The sequence below is a fragment of the Gambusia affinis genome, linkage group LG14 (assembly GCF_019740435.1).
Source record: "Gambusia affinis linkage group LG14, SWU_Gaff_1.0, whole genome shotgun sequence".
In the NCBI taxonomy this organism is placed as follows: Eukaryota; Metazoa; Chordata; class Actinopteri; order Cyprinodontiformes; family Poeciliidae; genus Gambusia; species Gambusia affinis.
This window is the reverse complement of record NC_057881.1, coordinates 5,588,535-5,614,884: the sequence shown is the minus strand read 5'-3', so window position 1 is coordinate 5,614,884 and position 26,350 is coordinate 5,588,535. Positions and strand designations below refer to the sequence as shown.

Below are 26,350 nucleotides of genomic sequence, written 5' to 3'. Positions count from 1 at the left end.
ACCAGATGGCAGCACCATGACAAAGATAAAATAAGTCACAATATTTTCTTCCAGTTTTTCCCGTTGCTCTGCTTAATTTATAGTAGTTTATGCTTTCTAATGCATTTTTCTATATTCATTATGTGTTTGTGTGAAACAACCAGAAGATCATCATTCATCTTTTAAATATATTTTTAACGTAGGATTTCAGTGTGGATAATTATTACTGATATTTTATTTGACATGATGGTATTATACCATAACAAATTCAAAGAAAAGGACAGAAACGTATAAGATAAATTTTAAAATGAGAGAAAAAACAGAAATTAAAAAATGGCTTGTGAAATTTTATCTGCGGTTAGTTGAGATTTCGTCATTCAGACTCATTTATCTGAAATATAACTCAACGTTGCTGACGCTATAAATAAAACTCACTCCTTATCGAAAAGTCACAGGAAGTTCCTCCTACATGTCTTACTCATGCTCTTGTGCGTCCACACCTCGCTGGGTGTGTCCTTGTAAAAGCAGCAGGTACATCGAGGTTTCGCTCCTGTGTCTCTCTGCTGGGAAGACTTGAAACCGTCCAGGATGGATCTGATCGCCTTTTCGTTTCTTTTGTTCCTCTCTGTTAAGTTCGGTGAGTCTTAAGTTTGTTGTTATTTTAATTCTTAATGCAGTCTGTATTTTAAGGCCTATTTTTTTAAGTATCTGACGACTTAAGTTTTCGCTCTGTCCTTAATGTCTGCTATGGATGTACTTTAACTATATGAATGAAAAATGACTGCTTTATTTATTAGATTTTTTGCTTTTGCTTAAACGCAGGGAGTTCTGCTGGAGATCAAGTTCTACCCGACGGTCCTCTGGATGCACTTTTGGGGAAAGATTTGACAATAAATCTCCTGCGTCCAACTGAAAGAAGCGATATTATTACATGGAATTACAAGGGTTCTGCATCAATTGGTACTGTGAGAGATGGTACGGCTTCAATTAAAGACCTATATAAAGGCAGAGCTTCCATTAACGCCACCGACGGGTCCCTGACTCTGAAGTCCCTAAAATCAGAGGACAGCGGAGATTATAATGTAGTTATAATCGGGACTACAGATACCATTCCCGCAGAGGTTAAAATCCGAGTTCTGGGTGAGTCATTATTGCTTTATTATTGCCTGCTTAATCTCTCTTATAGTTTAAGTGTAAAACTGCTTCGCAAAGAGTTCTTTTGTTTGTTTGTTTGTTTGTTTGTTTGTTTTCGTATTGTCATATCTTTGGTATTATGTTACGTGTTACTGCGCGTCCGAAAAAGTAACTGTCACACATAACAAATAACCCTCCGCCAGCAGAAACGCAGGTATATCCGTGGCGACGCCTCGTATTTCGTACCAGCCACTTTACAAGGACTGTTACGAGGCTGGGGAATACACACGCAGTACACACGTGTTTTTTCACTGTTTATGTTTATGCACTGTTAGTGTTTATAAATGTGTTAGAAGTGCATATGAGAGAAAAATCATGAAATTTACTGGAAAAGTCACGAGTCCCATACCAGGAGTCACCAGGGCGTGGCTCCCATATTCCTTTGCAGTTGGAATTTGTGCTTGTTTGCTGTTTCATAGGATCTAGCTTGAAGAGTTTTATTCTTCGTTTTCTTTCCTTTTTGGCGTGACCCCCTTTTTAGTGCTGTTTTGGAGCCCAGAGCCCATTTGACTAATGGTGTCCTACTTTTACCACCTTTGTAGGTCTACTTCCTGTATTTCTGTTCTCGTTTTATCCCTCAAGGCTATCATGTTGATTTACCTCATAGTCTTCCTGGCTCTTTTAGATGGACCAGCTTAGCAAACCAGTTTCCCACCAAAAATCATGAGTAAATTCTTCAAATAAACAAACATGAAGTTGTCGGGCATTTTGGAAGAGTCAGTTCTTCTGGTTAGCACTCCTTATATACAGATTTGATGGCTCTATTGTTAAGAATGGTTAGAAAGTCTTGATACAAATTCTGCCTTTACAGCAACATCATAGTCTCAGACCAAAAATCCTGTCAAGATGATAGTTTCTTGAAATAAATGCAATTGAAGCAACTTCCAGTTTTCTGTTGATCAGAATGTCTAAGGACTTACAATCAGTAATGTCTTTCTTGTTTGTAAATATAGCATGGATCAAAAACCTGTCTCTTAAAGTCATTATGCATGAAGCATAATTTAGGATTAAATGAAATTAGATGAAGTTTATCTGATTCCCTGGTGGCTTTCCTTCTGGAGGAGTGGCTTCTTAACAGTTACAGACTTATCCATGATAGAGTTTCCTCTGTATTCTTTAAGCACAGCCATTGTTGTCATTCAAATATTTTTAAAATTTAAGTTCAGTTTTATTTTCAGTTGGTGTCATTTCTTTCAGGATTACAGCATATCTGTAAATTAGTGTAGGAGTCAGTTGAAGAGTTTTTACAGTTCAGATTCAGATGTGGTTGCCTCTCCTTTATGCTCTCACACCCACTGTTGCCTAATCTGCTGATTGCAAGTAGTATAGTCATTGTTGGAACTCCTGGATTATCAGTAACCAGTTAAACAGGTCTAATGGTTGCAGTACTTTGTCCATTTTCATTCACTGTATTGATATGCTGATTTCAACTCACAAATAAATGTTGTAGAGGACTCAGTCCCGGGTGTGTGCGTTATTGACTCTTTGCTTGTCATCATAGTCAGATTTCATCTACAAAAGAACATATTTCTTAAGATCTTTGTGGAAATACCTTTCATGTGACACATGTCTGGTTAAGATTTCAACAAAGTTCAATCAAATGCAGTTAAATTTCATTAACAAATATATGGCATTGTGAAATAAATTTCCCAAGACTTGAGTACACCATCTGATTGATGTTGAGAAATGTCGTTGAGATTTATGAATACTAAATTTGACTCTGAAAACATGCTAGTGATGGAAATCTTGTTATGTTATGTTCTCTGTTCTATGGCTTTTTTTTTCTCTTTTTTTCTGCAGAACCCGTGTCTGATGTCATGATCAAATCAAGCCTTCCTGAAGCCATTGAGAGCAACAGCACAGTGGAAATTACCTGCTCTTGTAAAGGATCTATTGAGAGCTTCACCTGGACCAATGACAGCAAAATCATTGAATCTGATGGCAAACGGTTTACTGTGAAATCGTCAGTGATGTCAGACAAGGTGACATTAGTTCATATGCATTTTGACATTAAGAATTTAGAATTCAATTAATAGTAGATATGCAAATGCAAAGTTTTTATACACCGAGTATAAGCTTTTTAACTTAACTGGTTGTTAAAATTTGTAAATTAAATGTTGCCATAAAATTTTGAATTTAAAATTTATTATCTTCAGAAAAGAAAAAGTAGAAATATTGATACAACAAAGTTAATCTATATCAAAAATTTTATAGTTTACGCAAAATTGTAAGGAGTTACTGCTAAATATTTAATTTTTTTTTTTTTCTCTTTAGATTGAAATACCGGGAAAATATTCTAGTAAACTGACTATCACAGATGTCCAGAGATATGATCTGGTTGGCCCAATTGTCTGCACAGCAGCAAACTCTCTGCAAAAAGAGAGCAGCGCCAAATTCAACCTCACAGTCTACTGTAAGTTATTCACCTGCACTTCACAGTAACGTCTTCTTAAGGAGCCTTATTGGTGGAACTGATATTCTTAGAAAAAAATAACAGAATTGGATAGAGAGATTGCTTTAAACTTCACAGAAAATATTATGATTACAAACTAATTTTATTTCAGCTGCAACATTTACATCTTGGATACAAGCTTAGCATAAGAGATGTCTTGAGCTGACTTTTGTTGTTGATAAATTCCAGTCATTTCTGAGGTCTGGCCTGCTAGCTTCAATTTAGACTAAATGGAAATTTGTTTTGTTAAGGACTATAATATACAAAATAAGATAAATTAATAAAATCCAATAGAAAATGAAGGAATTACAACAATGTTCTAATTCCTCAATTATAGTGCTGGCAGAATATTAAGGCAAGTATAAGGGAGTGGGTTATGACTACTTATTTGCCTTGCTGGATTGGCATGTTCTCTTGTTTTTCCCATTCTGAAGACTAGCTAAAAGTAATTGGCATTGTTTAGGGAAAATGGAATACACTTTTTTGACTATGTTGTGGAAATATACTTTGCCAGTTGAAACAGTGAAGTAAAAGTAATTTGAAGGCTTTACTTTTGGACGTGTGTCAAACTTGCAGTTCATATCGGTCATGGCGGTTAGACAGATATCGATATTCTCTATTCATTTCAGTCAGTTTTCATTGTTTGCCAGGTTACACTTGGCTGAATGAGCTCCACACCTGTTTGACAACAAAAGGTCACCAAGAGCAAGTGGCCATTTGTCATAAATAGTTAATCCACATGGGTTTCTTCTTCAAAGTCATGCCAACATATGAGGATGTACATCATGTCTGGAGTTATTCCTGTAAAACAATTAAATCATGTTCCAATTCCAACAAAAAAACGTATCTTAGCAGCCTTGTAGCAATGTAAACTACTGCATTTGAAACTGCTGTGCATGTTTGCAAGGCGCTCCCTTTCAGCCTAGCCTCTAAGGCTAAACCCACATTGTGTACACAGCAGCCTACACCTCCACTCCTTCAGCATGAATAACCTGAAAGGCAGACAAACCACACCAACCACAGCTTTAGCCTGTTATTAATTAATCAAGAGCTTACCGCTACAGTTCAGGAGGGCTTAGGAGGGACAGGTCAAGTTGGATAAGAAAAAAAAAAAGAATCTGATCATCTCCTAATAAAATCACATTGAAAATGTAATTTTTGTAACTTGTAGCTACAGAATCACCCTGAAAGACTTTGTTTTGTGAACCCATAGTTGTACAGCTGAGTAAGAAACAGTAAAAGCAGTTTCACAACCCTCCGTTCCCCAAAACAAGTAAAACTAAGACTACACATAATCCAAAAAACAAACATACAAGTTTCGTCCATTATCCCGGCAAAAACTCAAAATATTACCAAGTAATTTTGATCTAGTTTTAAGTATAAACATACTTAAAAGTAACTTTTCAGCAAGATATAGACAAAGCTCATTTTAAGTAAATAATTCCTTAGTATTGATGAAAAATTACTTGTTCTATTGGCAGACAAATTAAGTTATGCAAAAAAAGACTTAAGTTAGATAATCTGCCAATGGAACTAGTACTTTTTCATTTATACTTACTTAAAACAAGCTCCTGTATCTTGCTAAAAAGTTACTTGTAAGTTAGTTTTGTCTTATTTCCAGTTTGCAAAATATCTGCGGTAGAAACTAGAAGAATACTTGGTAAGATTTCGTGTTTTTGCAGTGAATGTATTATTTGCAGACAAACAACCTTATATGTTTAGATTTTATTATGTGTATTTGTTCCATAGATGGACCTGAGGATGTCACCATTAAGCCCTCTGCACCACTGAAATTTGTCCCGTCCAAATCGAATTTCAACCTGACATGTTCGGCCTCCTCCAAACCCGCTGCCACTTTCACCTGGTTTTATGAGACAAAGCAGATAGAGGCCACTGGTCCAGTCCTCACCCTGAAAGTCATTGAGGAGCAGGGGTTTGGGCATGTGATGGGCAACTACAAGTGTGTCGCTCAAAATGAGAAAACCAAACGAGCGGTTCCGTCTACTGCTGTTCAGTTCTCCGTGATGGGTGAGTATTGACTAGAAAATACCCAATGTTGGTTAAATAAGATACTGTGTTATGCTAATGGCCGTCACATTTAGATCTGGAATAGTTGACCAAGTATTTTCTTTTAAAATAGCAGTCTGAGTATCATTAGACTGAACTTAATAAAAATGACAAATGAGTTTATAGAGTTATAATTATTAACAACATTACCTTAAGAGAAAAAATTATTTGAATTGACCATTATGTCAACAATGTAATTCAATTGAGACCTTATCAATAGCTTTAAATTAGAGGTAGAATATGCATACTTATTTTTCTTTTAGATAGAATCAGTAAAAGATGGGAAGTAGGGGAATAATAATTTGATAGTTTATTGTTTGCTAGAAACAAATAGTTCATATCAGTGTTTATTCCACAGACAAACAGGACTAAAGTCTCAGATTTGTGACACGCCTTTGAAGAACCAGACTGTTCAATTAACACCTACAGCCAAGCCTTCTGTGCTTTCAGGAACTCCCAACAAACAGACTGTAGCTTGTGCTTGATATTTTGTGACACAAGCAGTTCCTGCAATTTGTAGCCAAACATTATTTTACATTTTGCTTTCTGTCATGGCTGTTGTTTCCTGCTGATAACAAACCATTTCTGCGAGCAAAGCTGCTGGGTTGGATGGTCTTTTACATTATGCCTGAAGGAGTTATTTTTGCTTTTGTTTGTGAGATAAAGCAGAAATGTGACAGTTGGCTCCAATATGAAACTGGCTTCACCTTTTGTTTTGGTGACTCATGTCATCTTTGGCATGTTGAAACAGCACTAAATTATGGAATCTCCAGCATTACAGCTCAAACAAGAGACTTCTGGAATCCATCACTTCCGAACGCCTCAAGCTAGGAAGTGAACATTTGCACCTCAAAATGAAAAAGTTCTATAGTTTTCTATAGAGGAATTTGTCAACTCTTAATTGTAGAGTAGTTTTAATTGAGTCCCGTTGGATAGTCCTCTAGCATGACCAACCTATTTGAGACAATCACAAATGAATTATTACTTTATTTTATTTCAGAAGCCATGTAGTTTTCTTTTTTTTTTAACATTCAGAGGTTAACTGGTAATTGTGAGTTGGATTATTTTCTTGCTTTCTTGATTATTTTCTTTGTACATGCAAAGTTAGTTTGAGTTTAAGGACACACACTGAATGTATGAATTAATGGTTTCACTAGTTAATGCAAGTTGTTAATTCCCTAAATCAACCAATCAGTCTGAAAGACACTACCACCAGCATGCATAACAGTCAAAATGGTGACCTTTTTCTGAAATGCATTGTTGGTATCTTTATGTAAAGTATTTCCTACTCATTACTTTCTCACTTATTCAGGATTTTTGATTTCAGTGAATTCTACTTCCACATTATAAAATTAGGAAAAGGTCAAATGAGACAACAATAATGACATGATGCCAAAAGTTATTTGAACTGACTTAAAAACAGCAAGAGTGATGGCTTCCTTCTTTCCATTTATGCTCACAGAGGCCATTTCTGGCATTAAATTAAGTGGTCCAGAAGGTATCCTCATCGCTGGCAACAGCAGCGCCAAGCTCAGCTGCCAGGCAACACAAGGCAACGTGACGGAAAGAGTCTGGCTGAAGGATGGTAAAGTCCTTTCCCCCGACTCCCGTGTCAAATTCTCCAACGATGGTAGCTCAATAAATATTGAACTGCTGACGAAAGAGGACAATGGAGAATACATATGTCAGCTCATCAACTCTGTCAGCAAAAAAGAAGCTAACTTCACAATGGTGGTCATCTGTAAGTGTTTGCTAAAGCATTTATTACATTTGGTTGATTAAGTGATGACAGTTTCATGTTAAATCTTTACCTCACTTTATTCAGATGGTCCTGAACCACCAGTGGTGAAGGGAGACAAAGAAGTGCAGTTGAAGACACGTGTGGAGCTCACCTGTTCTGTCTCGTCTGTCCCTCCTGCCAAAATTATTTGGAAGCTAAATGGGACAGTGATCCCTGGTGAAACAAAAGATACGTTGATCTACAATAACATAGAGTATAAGCACTCAGGAACATACACATGTGAGGCAAGCAATGAAGTCACTAGGAAGTCCACCAACTCCCCCCCTCTCTCTGTCACTGTTAAAGGTAAGATTGTTCTGTCAGTCAATTGTTATATTAGTGTTACATCAGGAGTGCCAGGTGCAGAACACAACTGTAAAATAAATCAGTAGCACATATTTTTGATGTTTTAGCATTTGAAATGTTGTATCTTTTAACCCCCTAAATGTTTTGTTAATAATCTGCCAGCAAAACCAGAAAGCTATTGCTATTGGAACACTTATTTGTTTTTCTGACATCATAGAGAGTAAGAGCAACCTGACTCAATGGTCGTCCTGTACTTGACAGAGTTTCATTATCCTCACCTTGAAAAATTACATGTCTATGGGAGAATAATGTGCCTTATTGGGAGTAGTATTTCCACCAACTCATCACATTCCTGGGTTGGAAAAATTAAAGCCAAACCTAGCAAGCAGTACACATTTGGTAAATTACACATCTATTGGAATACCTTTACTTGTAGGACTTTGGTATGTATTACATAACAAGCATTTGAGACATTTTGTAGCTTAAATTCCAAACAATTTCTCAGGTGTTGTGAAACACCAAAATCGGTCATTTGAATGTGGTGAGAAAATGGAACTGAACCAGAAAAGGTCTGCCTTGTTCACCATGTCTGATAGTATTGAGTTAATCTGTGCTGCTTTTAAATTGTTGGTAAAGAATCTGGATATCCTATGTGAAGCTTCTGAATTCTTTCATATGAACACAAGCTTTGTGCATAATGAGTTTGATTGACAGATAATTCTTCAGCACATAAGAATGATGTCAGTGAAAAACTGTGATGTTTATTTAAGAAATGTATGTCAGGTGGAGCCAGCAAATCAAGTGATCTCTTTATCTAATTGAAAAAGGTTTAGACCTGTTTTGGTCCAATGCATGCACATTTCTGTAAGCGTATCTCATCTCTTTAAATTGTTTGAATTTGTGTGCACTTTACAATTCGGTTTGAATCCTGCAAATTCTAATCCAGTGGTAGTATTGAAAAATGGGTCAGAATCAACTTATCTATAAATTTACCATGTTAAATTCCAGAATAGTTCTAGTTGAGGCTGCACAACTATGCTGCCATCAAGATCTCAGTGTGCAATGTTATTAACCTAAACAAGGAACCGGAACGGAATCAGTGACGTGCTGTGAGGTTCATAGCTGGTGAGGCACTGACTTAATCATAATCAGATATACAAAATATAGACCCCCTGCATGTTATTGTTTACATGAGGAAATTTTGCGCATGCAGACAACTCTGGTAAGCAAAAGAACCAATTCTTCTACATGCAATCCATAGCTGCGCGGCCGCCAGAGAATAATCCCGTCAACTCAATGAAACTTGGAAATTAGGTTATTATTAATTTCGTGCTGTGCTCCACAGCAAAGGGGAAAACCATTAAAGTACAACTCAAAACCACTTCTTTCTCGTGGTTGGCCAATTGGCCAGACTACGCAGACACGTCGCCATAGCAACTGACAACGCCCCTAAAAAAATACTGAAATATTTCCCACACAAAAAGCTGAACATTCAGTCTGTTGCAGTAGTATGGTTTTAGGCTTAAAGTTTATTTTGCGAATATTAATAAGTGATTGCTGTGGTAAAAGGAAAAATCTATAAATATATCGCTGCACTTTACTTTATGAATAGCTCCATGGCCAGCTCGCTGTTACTGTCTCTTACTCTGCAGTTGTGGAGTCACAATGTATTTGGATCATGAACGCCCCCTGCCATAAGGCAAGAGAACTGCCTGCCTCACCTAGAATCTGCCGTTTCTGATCGCTCCTCAGCACGAAACACGTTACACACACAGTTGGTGACCAAAAGCACTGTACATTATATACATAAGCTAAATTATGGAAAATCAATTCATATATTAAATGTTTTTAACCATTTCATTGGCAACATGCAGGCAGGAGGAGCATCTTAAAAATTGTGATTTCCTTAGAAATTAGAATTAGAAGTTAGAATTTAATTACTTATGCCTTATGTGTTCCTGCAAAACTATCTCATGTGATCAGACAGATACACCTTACTTCATCTTTCTGGTTCAAGCTGTGTTTCATCAAACCCCAAAATGTGCAAAACATTTTTTGTTATTACTGAGGTTTTAATCGTTGTTGTGTGATGTTTTTCTAGAAAAAGTAGACGAAGGTCTCTCAGACGGAGCTATTGCTGGAATCGTCATTGCATGCCTTGTCGCAGTTGGAGTCGCCATCGCCTTGTTCTTCTACTGCAGAGGGAAAGTACCGTAAGTACACTTTGTCTTTGTACAGCAAGTTTTTATGCAGATTTGATGATGAACAGATCAAACGGTGAAGAAGAGAAAACCAGAGGAATTGCCTAGGAGATGAACTGGAGAATACCACAAATCCAAGTTCATTGTTATTGCTGTGCTTCTTGTACTTTCAGGAGTTCTTTTTGAAATTTCTCATAAGCAGCATACAGGCTCAATGTATTTCTCTCAATGTATTTTCCTATCAAAGATAGGATTTAGGTCAAGTTCTTTGACAGAAAATGGTTTAATGGTTTGTTGTGTACAGGAGAACTGATTGACATTATGGGGAAAATGGTTTAACAGAACCTCTTGTTTTAATTATCTGTGAGCTTATTCTTGTTAGATCGAAGGACCAGTTGGAACCAGAATAAATTCAGTCACATGCATCAACATACTTAAAAGCAACGAAAGAGTGAATTGTTTTGAGTCCTGGCTGCGTTTAGCTCTGCTATTGTCTCTATAACTTACTATCCAATGAATACAAGAGAAAGCTGTTGTTGTGTTTTTTGCTTCCCATGAATGATAAATTGTTTTAGTTCACAGCTTCTTGCAGTGTCTGTAACACCTCTCTTTGTTTCTGTTTCTCAATATTGCGACCACTTTGTGACCTTCTAGAAAATTCTAGACATTCCTCTTCCTTTGGTGCCTTGCAACATGTCAGGATGATGTACAAACACATCCAGTTGCTAAACTCTTACAGCACTGAATTCCTTTTGTTGCATGAAAATATTTCACCTCTGAATCAAAATCTTTGCACCTACAAAAAATCTTGGCAGACAGACCAAATCATTACTACAAATTTACAAGGAGAATAGCAGTCCCAGCTGTCAAAATATGCTTTCAATTGTTTGTTTTTTTTAATTATGGCTTGATTAGCACTAAATAGAATAATTGTATGGCTAATAAGTATTTGTAGTTCACTTCAGCGGAAGTCAACAGGTGTGTTCCTAGTAAAACTGGGCCAGTATGAGAGTCTCATGGTGTGATAACATAAATTTTAATTGCATTTACAAAAACGGCAGTGCTTCATTACCTTATGATTCAAACATTCACAGAAGATTCTGATCACTCCCAACCTTTCACAGATATCTCACTGATAAAATATTTAAACCATCAGAACAGTATATATTGTTCCGATTAATCACAGGCTTAAGCAACACATTGAGACCATTCCTTCACACCCACGAGTCACATTCTCTACGTATAAGTAACTTTGTTCCACATCATACTGGACCACAACAGAAACCGCCATCCTGAAACAAACGAGTGAGTCAGTGAGAAATATTCACATTCCTCACTTCAGAAGCTAGAGACAAAGAGTTTACACACAGCTGAGCTTTCAAAGAAAAACGTTAAAAAACTGAAATAATACTACTTGTTACGCTGTTCTTCTGATTATAGTAAACAGTAATTTTACTATTAGTTTCATTTTATCACCTTCCTAAATGAATGGCCTAATTCATTTTTTGCCAAAATTACATTTGGGAGAAAAAGACTTAGACACTTACTTTAGGAAGGTGACAATTTGTAGTGGCCAATAAAAGTCAAATCAGAAAATTGGCTTATTACGTGTATTGCCTATAATGGCAAACCAATAACAGTTTCCTTAAAAAAACTGAACTGCTGCTTGCAAAATTCAGTAAGCATGATTTGTGCGAGCATACGACCAATAGTCATCCAACCGGTACTTCTACTTTTGTTCCAAAGAAATACACTAAGAAAAAGGAATGAAACAGTCACTTATACTATCAGTTAAAGTGAGACTATTTTTGCAGCACAAGGAAAGCCACAGATGGATGAGAATTGTTTAAGCCATCATGGAATTATTTACACAAAGTGTAAGAAGTACTTTAAGCCTCTACCTTCAGGTTATTAAAAGATCCTTTATAGCTGAAGAAACTGTCATTGAGCGTGTGAGACCATGTTCTTTAGGTAGACCTTTCCCTCCTTGCTTGGCCTTTAACAAATCTCCTGTCAGGATTATCTGATGCTACGAGGGTCATTGGGTCTCAGGTTCAGAGATAGAGGGAGGCGTTCTTATTTAGAGGAACTCCCAAAGACCAGGAGGCCTTGAAGGTATTCACTTGTCAATCTTGTCATTGGGTTGTCTTAATCAAATGTCAATGCCGTTTATGTTAAGAGGCAATTGATTTGCATGGAGAAAGATAAACTGCTCAATGGAGTTGTGTCTAGTAGGAAGAATCCAAGTCATACATTTGTCTTCAGCCTTCTCCTTAAAGGTTCTGGATACATTGTGTATGAAATCACTCCACACTCTCTAAGATTAAATACTTATATTTTTATTCTAATGAGACGATGAGTTTGGTGGCTGTCTGAGTTTCCCACTGTTCCTCTCAGGATTCTTGTACATAGGTTTGCTTTGAGGGATTTGATTTGGTCGCTGGTAGAGTGTTTTCAATCTAATCTTGAAAAGCTCCTCTGCACTGGGGCAGATCTACCTTGGAACTTGGTAACAAACCGTGTGATACAGGAGTGAAACTCAAACACTGCTGGGCGGCCCTTTCATCTTAAAATTCAGACTTTAATTAAGTTCATACTGCAGATGCTTTGGTCAAATATGACATTTGCAAATTTTTTGTGTGGGTGGAAGGTAGTGCAGCTCAAGAGTGTTGTCAAAGAGGAGAAGTGAGAAAGAAACTAAGTTAATTGTTGCATTCGACCTTCTCAGACATGCCAAACGCTGTCTGGCATTTAGCAGACAGCGTTTGGCAAAAGTGGCAGCAACCTAAGTGCAGACAGAAGATGATAGACTGTGCCATAACCTGTACTGGCAGTTCAGCACAAATATGCCAGCTCAGCAATAAACATGTTGCCGCAAAGAAGAATGCCTTTATTTCTTACTAAAGTCTCGAAATGTAAATTATTTTAGGGATAAAAAGTTAAAAGCTGTCTCCTTAGGCTTATCTCCACATTTCTTGGATGACACTGCCTATCAACTGCAGTGTTCATTTCTTAATACACTTGCACAGTCTAGGCTCTTATATTGTTTACAGTTAAGCAAACAAGTTACTGACAAAACAGTGATGATGAAAAGATAGTAGTACTGTCTAATACCCCGCATAGTTACGGTGCCTCAATCAAAAGAAATAGTTTTGGGATTTAATGGAACAGGAGATTTGCATCATGAATGTGCAGCCTAAAAATAGATAGAAACTACCGATTTGCACAGTGTTCTCATGTCAGTATGAACTCAAAATTTCTAAGGAATGCTTCCAAAACCTTGTTAAATGTATGCCACAATGAGCTAAGGCAGATCTCAAGCTAAAAGGGGATCCAAACTGTCACTAGCAGGATGTATTTGATAAAGTGGATCCCTAGGCTTAAGGAGTCGGTTGACCTCAGACCGAAAGTCTGAGGTCAATTTTTCTGGTACTTGAATGTTTTGTGCTGGGTTTGTATTTTGTGCTTGAGGGGAAAGCAAACAAAAAGGATGAACAATAGACTAAAGCCTAGAAGGCCCTATATAAATGTCTTCAAAAGTCAAAATATAGATAAAAATCCCTGATTATCAATGGGTCTTAACAGGATTCTGAATGACAAAAGAAAGCACGTAGATTAAACTGCAGGTGCACACTGATAACATACAGACACTGCCTCAACTTGTGCAACGCAATAAAACCACCCATATGAAACATGGTGCAATCTGTTTTGTGTGTCGAGGTACGCCCATATTTTTCAGATATTTAGTTATATTTTAGAAAGCGTTAGATTAGTAGCTACCTTATATTGTTTACAGTTAAGCAAACAACCTACTGACCAAACAGTGATGGTAAAAAATAGTCACTCACTACTACCCATAACTACTATAAAAACAGCTATTCCTGCAACAATGACTATAAGAAGTGCATTTGTCGATGCTAAGTTGTATGTAATACAAACATGCACAATTTCCATGGAGAATATTTTTTTTCTTAGATAGACCTTAATGTCATGGTTTCTGTAAAGCTACTTCTTTGTAAAAACTTGCAAGGCACATTAGTGTATATCAGTGCAGTTCAGTCAAGAGAAACAGAGACCAAATGTTTAGTTTACTTAGGAACCAAGGTACAACAACACAGATCTTGATAATATTAGATTACAATGTGATAATGCAACTTTAGTCAATGGCAGGGGTCTGGAGACACATCCTGTCATATGTCACAGCACCAGAGGAACAACAGAAACTGAAATCCCAAAGAAATGCAGAAACAGACAAGCCAGTGGCAGAGTTTCATATCTACAATTACTAGTAGAAGTGTTTGTGGTCCTTGAAAGTTGACATTTTTTGCCAGTTCTTTACCACCACGTGGAAAATCTGTTGTCAGGACAACTATTAATTGTGTACTCCACAAATCTGGCCCATATCGAGTAGTGGCAAGAAGAAAACCGGAGTTGAAAGTTAAAAAGTCCTGTTTGAAGTTGGTAGCAAAACATTTGGAGGAAACAGCAAACATGTTGAAGAAGATTCTCTGGCCAGAGACCTGGATTGGATGCTTTGTCTTCCATAACAAACACTAGGTATGATGGAAAACTTATGCAGAAGATCACCTTGAACAAACCACCCCTGCTGTAAAACATGGTGGTGGCAGCATCATGTTGTGGGGATGCTTTTCTACAGCATGGAGATGTCTGAGTTAATGTGAGGATTGATGGAGCTAAATACAGAATAATCCTTGGAGATGTCAAAAGACTTTATTCCCGGCTGAAGGTTCACTTTTCAGCAGGAGTTAGAGAGGGTATTAAAGCACATAGGAAACAGTTGATAACCTAACCCCAATATTCAAATAAAATGCTGCATGAATAAGGAGAACTGGCAAAGACTCACATCTAAAGAACTGACTTCATATGAGAATATAGGACATTAGTTTACCAACATGGATCCACTGTAAAAAGTTAACAAACAGAGTAGCTTTTCACATCATATTCATTTAACCTCAGCCGGTTTTTACAGGCATAGAAGAAGTGAGAAACAAAACTCACAGGAAAGTCACAAGCAAATGTGATGTCAGTTTTGCTCCAAGCTAAAGTGCCCACTATCCCCACATGCTTCCTCTTGTAACCGGCCTTTTCTTTAAGGATTAGCTCCGTCTGGTGTTGTGCAAACACAATCTGAGTGCATTCCCGCTTTTCCTCAAGTGTCACTCACATTCAGCATTCAGCCCAGTAATGGAGAGCCGTATGGAGAAACAGCTTGTCGAGCCATGGAGATTTTAGAGGAAATGCATTTAACCGCCTGGCAACTGTGACACGCAAATTCAAATTTGAATTACAAAGTGAATAATCAAATATCAACATGTGACAGAAATAGTTGATTTTCCAGCAGCTTACATATTTAAAGAAAATGTTTGATTTCTACGTAATATAATTTTGGAATAATATTTATAGTTCTATATTTACCAAGTAGTTGGTAAAATCTCAGTAATTGTATTTTTATGGTGTCTTTCTGCTGCCTCTGATATAGTTGTATAGTTGAGTAAATATAAGAAAAATAAATCCTATCCTTTGAATTTATGCCATAAAAGACCTCGAGAGTGGTTAAACCAGTGACTATGACCCTAAAGACTTCTTGAGTTTGACTGTTGAAAGTATTTGTTTGCCTGTCGCTGGAGGCATATCCTTCAGCAGCCAGCTCAGACATTGTTGTCGGATTCTTATCTATTGAGTGGCTCACATCACAATGTGCTCTTGTTTTGATGCACACACAAGCTTTGAATTTCATTTTCAAACTTACAGACACAATTGCTAAAAATGTATATCAAAATTTTGTGCAGTTGTTGATTATTTTTGTTTCTATTATTATAAACTGCTTTAGGGTGCAAGTATTGGTTACAATGACTAAACTTCTCAGGTTCTCATAAACCAGTTTGACAAACTCAACCTTTTCAGCAACACGGTGGCCTCCTTTTCTTTTCTGAGGTTCTCCTTTCTTTAGCAGGAAGAAAAGGGTTCTGTGTTCAACTAGCTTAACCTGTCTTGTGTGCAATCATTCACTAAATGCTTTTTTTTCCACGCAGCTTAATGTGCTGCATTCAGATATAAAAGCTGCCAGGTGGGAAATCCCACATACCCATCATCCATCTGTCATAATTACAAGTTGGATGTAGAGCTCCATGTTTCCCACCTAAAACTTGTACCTACAGTGAGTTTGTCTTTTTGTTCTGAGAAATAGTGACAAGCATCTGATTTTGTTTGTTTTAATAGAGTTAAGAACAAAAACATAAAATTTTTAACATGCAAAGCATGTCGGTGCTGTTGTTGGTATTACAATAACAATTTTAGGGAGAACATTTTTTGCTGGGCATATTTGCAAGAAGCAAGTTGTAACATTACTGTGTCATTGGATCTGCTCTAATTTTGCTATCACTGAATGATTTACTTGCTAACATCTGTTTTAACTGACAAAGCTGCAGTGTGATTTGATTATAGTTTGACTTTATGTCTACAAGTAATATATTATGGAAACCTTTGACCTCAGTTTCATTCTCAAGTCTGTTTCTGCCAGCTTACTTTACCTGCTTTTAGTTTTATGAGTCACATTCTTGATAGGGTATCTTTTAAAACATCTTCTTGGCATTACTAGTGTATCAAAGAGTCATTGGTGTTGTTTTTTGCTCTTAGTAGAGCCGGGCTTACATTTTGAAACTATTGCAGGAATGTTGTTGTCATGTCTGAACTCGTTCTCCAAAGCTCACCTGTCGCTGCTCTTTCATGCATCTTCTAGTGTCGTTTTGATCTTCTTTCATCTCTTGACCAAGTCATAGTGGCCACATCATTTTCCTCATTACTACAAAATTCCCTTTGGCTATTTTTGTTACTTCCGCTTTTTAAAAGAATTGAATGTGCTGCCATGATGTTTAGTTGTGCTGCTTTCTGTGAGTGGCTTTGAGCTGTTTTCTGGAGTCATGTAGCAATGATTTAACATTTAAAACAATTAACAGGCCCAAAACCTCAAATAAGAAAGAAAAATAAATGCTATAGTGAGATTAGGTTGACTCTTTAGGGAACTGATGATTTATCAGTAAAGTATGCATAACACTTGAATGAAATACTTGCATAATATCTGTTATTTCCTCCTTTTTTCTATATTTATCAAGTCTATGATTTATTAAGTGATGGAATAAGTATAAATACTTAGCATATTCAGAAATATAGTATAGGCTCAATCCTTACAATCATCCTAGTAAAGTCTGTAAGGAACTTTTCATTCCAGCTGTTCAGAATGTTTTCATTTAAGTTGCAGTTCAGGACAAATTATGAGTTTAAGGTTTAATCCACCTTAAACTAGAATGGAAATATGCTCTATTATCCCTCAGTGAGGAAATTCTTTAATTCAACTTTCTTAAACGTTCTTGTTTGGTTTTATTGCCGAAGGTTTCAGAGACTCTATGACACAGTTACTGCATGTTTTTCCAGTGACTTGTCTGCTTCGTTTGAACCCTGTTGTTTTGTCTGATTCTGCTCCTGTCCACAGGGATAGTGTAACACAGTTTCAGTGATAAGGTACAGTGACTCACCTGCAAGGTATTTGTAGGGGCAGTTATTTACTTTCACAATGGCTCACCTGGCGTTTTGCACCTTTATGGTCACTTAGTTACTTTAATAAAGGGTAAATTAATAAATGATGGGTGGGAGTTAAACAGGTAGAGATTAGAATGAAGTGCAGATTGCATTGGTAAACTTACTTGACAGTTTCTGCTTTTCTTTTATTCAATCAGATTGTAGATCTGACGCTATCACCAGTGTTTTAGCAGCTGTCAGTGATAACACTGAAGTACCCTGCAGAAATGTTGAAACCACTAACGAACATTCAGCATGCAACACAGTTAAAAATTTGGAGAAAAGTGTTTTGGAGTGATTGGCCCTATGCCCCAGACATCTCTGAAATTCATATGATGTCATTCTTTTTGTCGGAAACTGTTACTTCTGTAGCAACACAGCAGATAAAACTGCAACAAATAAATGTAACTAGTTGCAATGGTTATCAGGCAGTGTGAACACTGGGACAGCTGCAATTTTTTTATTTGTTGTTAATTGAGCTTTAATCAGAGAAAATGTCCCTTCTAAAGAAATGTGCAGAACGAGTTCAGCAACTATTTTTTGTCACAACCAGGTAGACAGATTTGTTTTGTTTTGTTTTTGTTTTTTACATTTGCAGCATAGTAAGTATATTTAGATGCAAAGGCATTTTTTTTTAACTTTCTTAAAGGGATAGTTTGAAGTCATTATCAGAGATGTTCCTTTTTGCCGTCATAGTGAACAAAATCCTCAGTGCAGGACGAGACTTAAAGGATGGGTGTTTGAGATATTGAAAACAAATGAAAATACAAAATACCTGGGATGGACTGGTGACCTGTCCAGGGTGTAATCCTCCTCTCGCCTGAAACGTTCACTGGAGATAGGCACCAGCAGCCCTCCCAACGCCCCTAGGGACAAGTTATGGATGGATGGAAAATACAAAATATTTATACCTGTGAGATAAGACTCAAAATAGCAGAAAAATAAACTTTTGCAGGAGACTATTTATGCAGCCAAACAGTGTCTCCGTCACTAAAGTTATGTTAATCAAAACTACTGGATGTACCAGTCTGTCTGATCAGTCATTCATCAGTTCACTGGATAAATTTCCCTGGGAAATCTCAACAGTCCCCGGCCTTTTCTATATTTGCCTGGATGAGAACCATTGATACAGTTAAACAAGAGGCAGCCTGTCTCAATATCTAAAAGTTAGAGTCGTAGCTCATCCGGTGGTCTGATGCAGCTTTACATATGTGTACATACTGTATGTGTTGCTCAGCTTAGAAAAAGAGCCATGGATTTGTTTTTCTTTTATTGCTAAAATGTTTAACTGGCTGTTAGCAATAAACCATGCTGGTTACTTTTAACATTTTCTATAATCTCACAGAAATGTGATATGGCTGAAAGTCACAATAAATCAGAATTATTCCTCTGAGAGTACTTTTATGCTAAATACGACGTGAGCTGTTTTAGTAACGAGAATACCCTTATTTAAGTTTGTTTAACCCAGAATTAATTTATGTACAAACTTTTTAAAACTTCACAGACGTGATTTATTTTTTAATGCAAATGAATGAATTTTTTCAAATGACCTTCAAACTAAATTTATTTTATAGTTTTGAATGCTAATCTTTTTCTTTTTTTTTAAGAATTTGTATTTGATCCAAGAAGATACTATTTTCACAATGTCTCAATGAAATAAGAATCATCCCAAAAGTATGTCGTAGAAATAATGATGTTTTTTTCTTTAGTTGTTGTTGGATCGTGGATTTTGAAGCAAGTGAATTCTGTAGACATTATGTTTGGTCCACCTGAAAATATTTATATCTTTTCAGCTGAAATTAAGATTGTAAAAGAAAGAATGTCTTGCAGTTTTGCAAACAGTTTCTGTCAGAGCTAAACATTGTTTCCGTTGTGTTTTTCAGAGTGTCGTCACCATACTAAAGACGTCCGTCTGCTGGTAAGTCACTGATAACTGTATTTGTCATGAAGCCATGCACTTAAAGACATTCTTAGTTTGAGGTTGAGCAACACCCATTTTGAACTCATGTTCAACAATTACACATTCCCAAAATTCAATCTAATGTGCAAATTTGATAGGGGTAATGTAACAATCTGACTTTACAGTTGGCCTCATGATTAAACGCCAATATTGATAAATAATCACGAGCCTCCCTCATGCTCATCTTTGGACAAATGTCGCCTGTCTTTTTCTGTTTGTTATCTGGGTTTGGTGATGTCAGTATGAAACCAGTTCAGTTGCTACCAAGGCTGTCTCCACTTTTTCTTATGCAGCCTTGGGTGTCTCTGGTTGCAGTAGGAAGGTTGTCACTGTGCTTGAGGCTTTGAAACAAGACCATGTCTGAGCCTTGCAGCTTTCCTTTTAAAGCTTCTGTCTGCAGCATCTGTGCTGTTTACTGAAAACTGTTTGATCTGCCAACACAAGACCACAGATAAGAATAAAGCCAAGCCAACCAGCAGCTGCCAAATTCTCTTAAGAAGAAGTCTTCTGAAACAAACATCTGTGGTGCAAGACGGCTTAAAAAAACAGAATTCATAATTGTATTATATCCAATGTGTTTGTATTATTTATATTTTGTAGTCTATCAGCTTTCTCATCAAATAAATTAGAAATATTTTAAAGACTTTTCACAATAAGCAAACATTTGCGATGGTGCCTCACTTTTTTGATTTCTAACATACTACACACAAGAATTAGTCTGATAGTAGACATAAATATTTTACTAAACATATTTTTGACTGAACACACACAGCCAGTTTTTCATAAACTCTCCTCATGCTTCTGGTGTTTTCATCCAGCAGCTTTTGCTAAAGTGCTCTGCTAATGCTAACATGTTTTGATACAAATTCACTGACAATTTGGCTCAAAACATATTTCAGTGAAGCTCCAGTTAATTGTAAAAAACAGGAAAAATTATTTTCACCTAGCAACAACGTGTGGCAATTTCTGAAGAGTAGTTTTTCAGCTGTGGTCCTCTGTTTCATTTAATGTTTGGGTAGTGAAGCATGCAGCTCAGGTAACGCAACACAAAGGAGCTACAACAGCAATTATAGTCTCTCTGTCACAGTGTGATGTCATAGTTGTTGTTCTTTAAAAGTCAATTTGGTTAGATATTTCCATGGTCTAAAGTATAGTTTTGCAAACGGTGAAGATAAAAACCGGCTGAGTTTTAAAACGTAGCTCCTCCATTTGCCGTCTCAGATCTTGAGAGTAGACCAATAATCCTTAGTCATAGTTAAATTTTGTCTGGAAATCCTATTAAAAATAAAAACACACACACACTTGTAATTAGGGAATCCTGAACTTTGCAATTTATCACAACATTTTTGTGATCTTTATTGCAGTAACAATAAAAATAACAAGCGCATTTTTGGCTTTATATTAGAGTTTTGTCATTGGATACATTCAGAACCTCACAAACTCAAATTCTTCTCAAATAAATTAAACTTAATCATTATCAGACAGCCTAATTGATGGGTGCATAGGTTCAGTCTGAGAGCTGATATCCTGCAGCTTTCTGCATCTCTTCTCCAAAACACCTGAATCAAATGAATGGCTTGTCACCAGGCCTCCGTAGAGCCGAACAACTGAATGCTGAATTGTTTTAGAACAGGAATGAATCTAAAACTCGCAGGCTTGTTGATGAATGGAGTCGGGCACACCGACATAATTCACACATACATTAAACAATTTAATGACTTACACCATTTGTACCTTCAATTATGTCGATGTCGTATCACAGCTTCTATTAATTGTATCATGAACCAAGAGTGAATTTCATAATTTTCTAGACCAGTTAAAATGCCACTACCTGTTAAACTCTTAAGTATGGTGGCATAAAGTTCTTTCTTCACCATTGCACTAGAAAATGGAATGCTATAATGCCGAGCTAGCTCAAAAAGATCTTGTTTTCTACAACGATCTAATTGATTAATGGAAGGGTCATCTACAAAACTAGCCAAGTCAAAAGATGCCATTTTTCAAAACACACTACTTAGAAACCTCTCCAAAAAAAAAACAAAAGTTATAAAGTGTGATGGGACAGCCAAAAATGAACAAAAGAAGAGAGATCACATAGACCAATCCGCTCATAGGACCGTCGGATCTGGCAACTCTCTCTCTACCCTGCCACACCAATAACCAGCTTACCTAACAAAATAAAAGAAACAAAGCCGCGGAAAATGGGACAACTGAACCCACCACAAAACAACAACCAAAAAAACCCAAAAACCCCTCACAAGTTCAGCTAAAAAAAAAAATGATCCTGGACGTGCCCCCAAATTGTTACATCCCCAGGGCAGTCTAGGGGAGCTGTAACAATAGATAAACCCAGGAAAAAATGAGGAGACAAAACCAGGAGGGTAAGGTTAAAAGTTTATTGTTTAAGGGGGATGGGAAGACATCTCAAAGGTGAAAGAAAGAGACCCTAGAAGGAAAAAATAGGGAGAATGACAACCAAACCAGGGTTTCCAGCAGAAAAACCCTCCAACACAGGCATTACAAAGCTGCAGCACACATGCTGAGGCCCTGAACCTCAGTTTCCCAGCTAGCCTTATACTCTGCTGATCAGGAGGCAGAGTGAAACCAGCTGGGCCTGCTTAACCCGCCGGAGCTCAGCAGCAACCTAATTGGGGGGGAACTCCCACATGCAGCCTCCACAGCATGTAACACTAATGGATTGTCTTTATTGGAACAATGCAGACATTAACTACAGACTGTTCTTTACAAGTTTCTTCAACTAATTCTAAACCTTAAGCTTAAGCTTTACTAAACGGTAATACTAAACAAATACCAGTTTTGTCATACTATTACCCACTTCATGCTTCAAGACATTTTTAAACAAATGTTTTTGTTTGCTGTCCTGCTGTGAACATGCTGATGAGGAAGTAGCATTTGTCCCTAGTTTGTATTTCTGTTTCATTTGCAAAGTACACCTGCAGAATATTTTCAGGACCAACCTGCAGTTCTACTCCTATGAATAGTTACTCTGACATCATCCTGAAGAAATTCATGCTGTGATTAAATGTCTGTTATAGTTTGCTCAGCTTTTAAAGATGACTAAAGCTAAAGAACTGATCTGCTCTACTTTTGTAACACTGACTCCTCTCCTCTGCTTTTGTTTAGGCTTGAAATGTCTACCGTTTGGTTTCCCATGATCCTCTATGCATCAGGGAGGATTGGTTGGGTTGATCCAGTTGGTTTCCTTTGTGCAACTCATCCAACCAGCTTCTTCTTTATGCCTCTCTCTTTCCCTCTCTCTCTGGCAGACAAGGATTATGGAAGTCTAGTTTTACTGGAATACTAGATCATGTTAAGTTTTGGATTGCAAGCCTTCTAGTTTTACTGCAACTATCTTCAATTTCATTTTTATTTTTCGTTTATAAGCTGCTCCACTTCTCTGGATCAGTTGCTTTTTTGACTCCCTTTACTACAACATGTTACCAAACCTCGTCGCTTAGCTCTTCCTTCCTGCTTTGTTTTTTGTTTTGTTTTTTCCTGGGGAGGAAACAGAAATTTCTGCCGTGGAGACGCTTCTTTGACTAAAGCTCAAGAACTGATGACTGCGATGAGTGACTGTTTTTATCCTGCTGGAAATCTGAGTAGAACACACACATACACAGAGATAATACCTAAAGAAATGTGATGCAGACATGCATGGGTGATCAAAACCATGGAGGCCACAGGGGCAGAATCTGGGGTGGTCTTGTTAAAAAAAGTAGCAGAAAGATATTGTAGTTTAATTTATGTCACTGTCGGTTCCATGTATGTGGAGTTACGCAGATAAGAGCCGAGCACAGCGGAGGGTTTTCAGGATAAACATCTTTCTCAGAGCTTTCATCTGTAATGCCTCAGTTTATTTGGTGCTCACCAAACCATAAGAAGTTTTCTGCCTCCACTACTGAGTCAGCTTTTTTTATTTATCCTAAACTGAGGTCAAACCTGTCAGCATCTCTTCCTCAACCGGACAGCTTCACTCAACATCACTTTTCTGTAAAAATGAGCAAAGCTGTAACATTTATTGAATTTATCCTGTCTCTTTTATACTAGCAGACCACCATGATCTCTTAAAATAGTAGATTGAAATCCTTAAAATTATGTAAAATTAAAAAAACAATCGGAAAAGGGTCATATTTTACATAAATATGCTCAGCTGATAAAACTAAGCCAGTCTAACAGAAGCAACACATGGAGCTGCTTTCTGTCTAAATCTTTTCAAAGTTGCTAAGTCTTTATTCTATGATGTTTAAAAAAAGCCTCAAAAGGAAGATATCTGAATACACGTCATGCCACATGTTATATCTAATGTATCAGAACCAATGTGTATTTTTGTTTGATCTGATGAAGACGAGCATTTATGCAGCTTTTGGTGGTTAAACAGTTCAACCATCTTAGGTTTTTTTGCCACCGCTTTTACCTTTTTTAATCTGACTCTGCAAACTTGAGTTTCTTCCTACAAGTGTTGCTCTGTAATCTTAGCCGGCTCCCTCGATTCCTCTCAGCTCTCCGTCCTGTACCTTTACATGTTGTTCTCTGAAGCTCAGGATCCGCCCTCCCAGTTTGACTCATCCTGTCATCTTAGGAAGAACAGACAGAGGAGGAGGGAAGGGTTAAAGATGGCAGAGACAGGACTCAGCATGCAGAGCCACTTCAGTCAGGTTAGGAGGAAGGCAGGAAGAAAAAGCAAGTGGGAAAATGTCTTAGCCCTCAAATTCTTCAAGGACTGGAGGGAAAGTTTGATGAGATGTCACTGTGCTGCTCTTTTTTCCTAACCACAACTATAAAGAAGTTGCTTTAAACTAAATTATGGCTTTTAAAGACTTTATGGAACTAGTTTTAATTTGAAAAGGCATCTGAAAAACATGTGTGTGGTATTTTGAAGTTCAGCCTTTAGCTGTTTCTTCCTGAGTATTTTGTCCGCATCCTTTTTTTAAAAATAGACAAATCTTTGTGTGGTTCATGGTTATGTGTGACCTCAGACTTCAACCTGCACTGATCTCCAGTAAAACAAGTATTTATTTTGCTGAGTTTTAGAAGAAAAAACAACCTTTAGAATCATTGGAGCTGAAGATCACAGTCTGTAAGCAGATCACACACGCAGAAACTCTTTATCTGTTTGAGTTGTAGGTGAAGAACATAAATGACTTCAGGTCAGTTTGCCCCTTCATCAATTCGTACCCCTGTTTTGGCTTCATGCTTTGTCATTTTGTTCATATTTCTGTAATTTATTTAAATTTGTCCATAAATATTTAATTTAGGCAATAAATTAGTCATGGAAAACTTCAAATCTTGGAAATCTAATACCAGGACTATAATTAGGAGGATGTGGGTCCCTCGTCAGATAAATAGTTAAATACAAATTGCCTTCAATGTTTTTAGATCTTTGCGTTTTATATATATATATTTTTTAAAAGCCTGTGTGTATGTAATTCTTAGATATTTCTTGCAACATTTCTAGAAATATCTTCTTCCATACAAAAGGACGTAACTATGCCTGTAGGTTAAAAAGAAAACAAAAACTAAACTGTTTTCTTGCCCAAGTTCTCAGAAGAGGCATAAATCCGTCAAAATCCAGGTACGAATTGATGTATGGTTGGTACAAAGCATCCTGTGGCACGAGGTTCCTGCACAAGGTACCAGCAACCACTCAAACCGAGTATTGACAAGTTTGAAACAAATGTGTTAAGTTTACAGTAGACTGTAATGCAGAGAATGTATTAATAACAACATGTAAATATGACATTTGTTGCCCTAAACGAGACCTGTTCATATGTTTTAAACTGCATGAAACTGCCCATGTTGTATATAGGAGATGTTGTATTCACTGTACACATATTTTGACTTTTTTTTTTTTTTTTGGATTATACATATGGGGGAAAGAGTTTTAATTTCTTGTTACTGTATTTTTCACAGATGTTTTGTTATCTTTTAGGTTTATGTACAAACATAAAAAAGCCATAAAGCTCTTGAAAATATTTTCCTAACTATGATTTGTTTCACCTTTTTTGTTTGGTTTTTTTTTTTGCTAGTGAAAATTATTCTTCTATTTTAAATGGTGCAAAAAAAGGGACATAACCAATCAGAGTAGATGTGTGTCTTCAAACCATCCAATCACAGCGTTCGCCTGCTTGAGTGTGGCAGTGATCTACAGTCGAAGGAGTGGCCGGATCTCATCTGTCATGCCTGAAACATATTTTGACACACTCGCTCACCAATGGAAACACTGACAAGAATTTGTCTCAACAAGTTATTTGCAAAGAGACGTTCCACTCTGCTAATAGAAAAAAAAGCAATCTTTTGTTTTTTTGACCTAAACTGACAAATGAAAGTTAATAAAAATGGCTATGTTGAACTAAGAGTGCACATTTGTTCAGGTGTTTTGTTTCTTTCGGCTTTTCAGTGCTCAGAGAAATTCAAATCTTCTGCAAAACAGAATTTTGAATGTCTATAAAATATTATAAAAATGACAAAAAATAATGTTTAAATATGTCCTTATGTGTGTATTGAATCTACATAGCATCTCAATGTCACCTTTAGATATGTTAACTAAAATTCAATAATTTCTCAAAAATGTTGCCCGTATTTGAGTGCAACTGTGGGGGTCACTAAATGATAGCAGTAGACACAATGTTTTCACAAAAAAATAAAAAATAGAAAAACAAAGCATCAAGTAGTTTTGTTAGTTTGTTTTTGTGCTCTGCTTTAATTAGAGCAGTGCCCAAACTCTAATTAAAAAGTGGAATTCGAGGGATTTCAATGCTGTGAAATTTGAAGCAGTTGAACCAAACAGTGTTTTG

General features: G+C 36.8%; 1 protein-coding gene across 1 annotated transcript; it reads left to right on the top strand.

Moving 5' to 3' along the window:
• The first annotated feature begins 479 nt into the window (after positions 1–479).
• Positions 480–25,909, top strand: LOC122844158 (carcinoembryonic antigen-related cell adhesion molecule 5-like). Its single transcript, XM_044139371.1, has 10 exons — positions 480–616; positions 802–1,119; positions 2,974–3,155; positions 3,448–3,586; positions 5,375–5,653; positions 7,155–7,433; positions 7,518–7,778; positions 9,880–9,991; positions 19,459–19,493; positions 22,680–25,909. Exons 1-9 carry the CDS (start codon positions 568–570, stop codon positions 19,475–19,477), a joined length of 1,638 nt encoding a protein of 545 aa, XP_043995306.1. The 5' UTR covers positions 480–567; the 3' UTR covers positions 19,478–19,493; positions 22,680–25,909.
• Positions 25,910–26,350: the final 441 nt, after the last annotated feature.

Excerpts from the sequence above, each read along its gene's own strand:
- LOC122844158 (XM_044139371.1), top strand. The coding sequence starts at position 568 with ATGGATCTGATCGCCTTTTCGTTTCTTTTGTTCCTCTCTGTTAAGTTC. Across the intron at positions 617-801 it reads GTTCCTCTCTGTTAAGTTCG|GGAGTTCTGCTGGAGATCAA; the intron begins GTGAGTCTTAAG and ends GCTTAAACGCAG. Across the intron at positions 3,156-3,447 it reads CGTCAGTGATGTCAGACAAG|ATTGAAATACCGGGAAAATA; the intron begins GTGACATTAGTT and ends TTTTCTCTTTAG.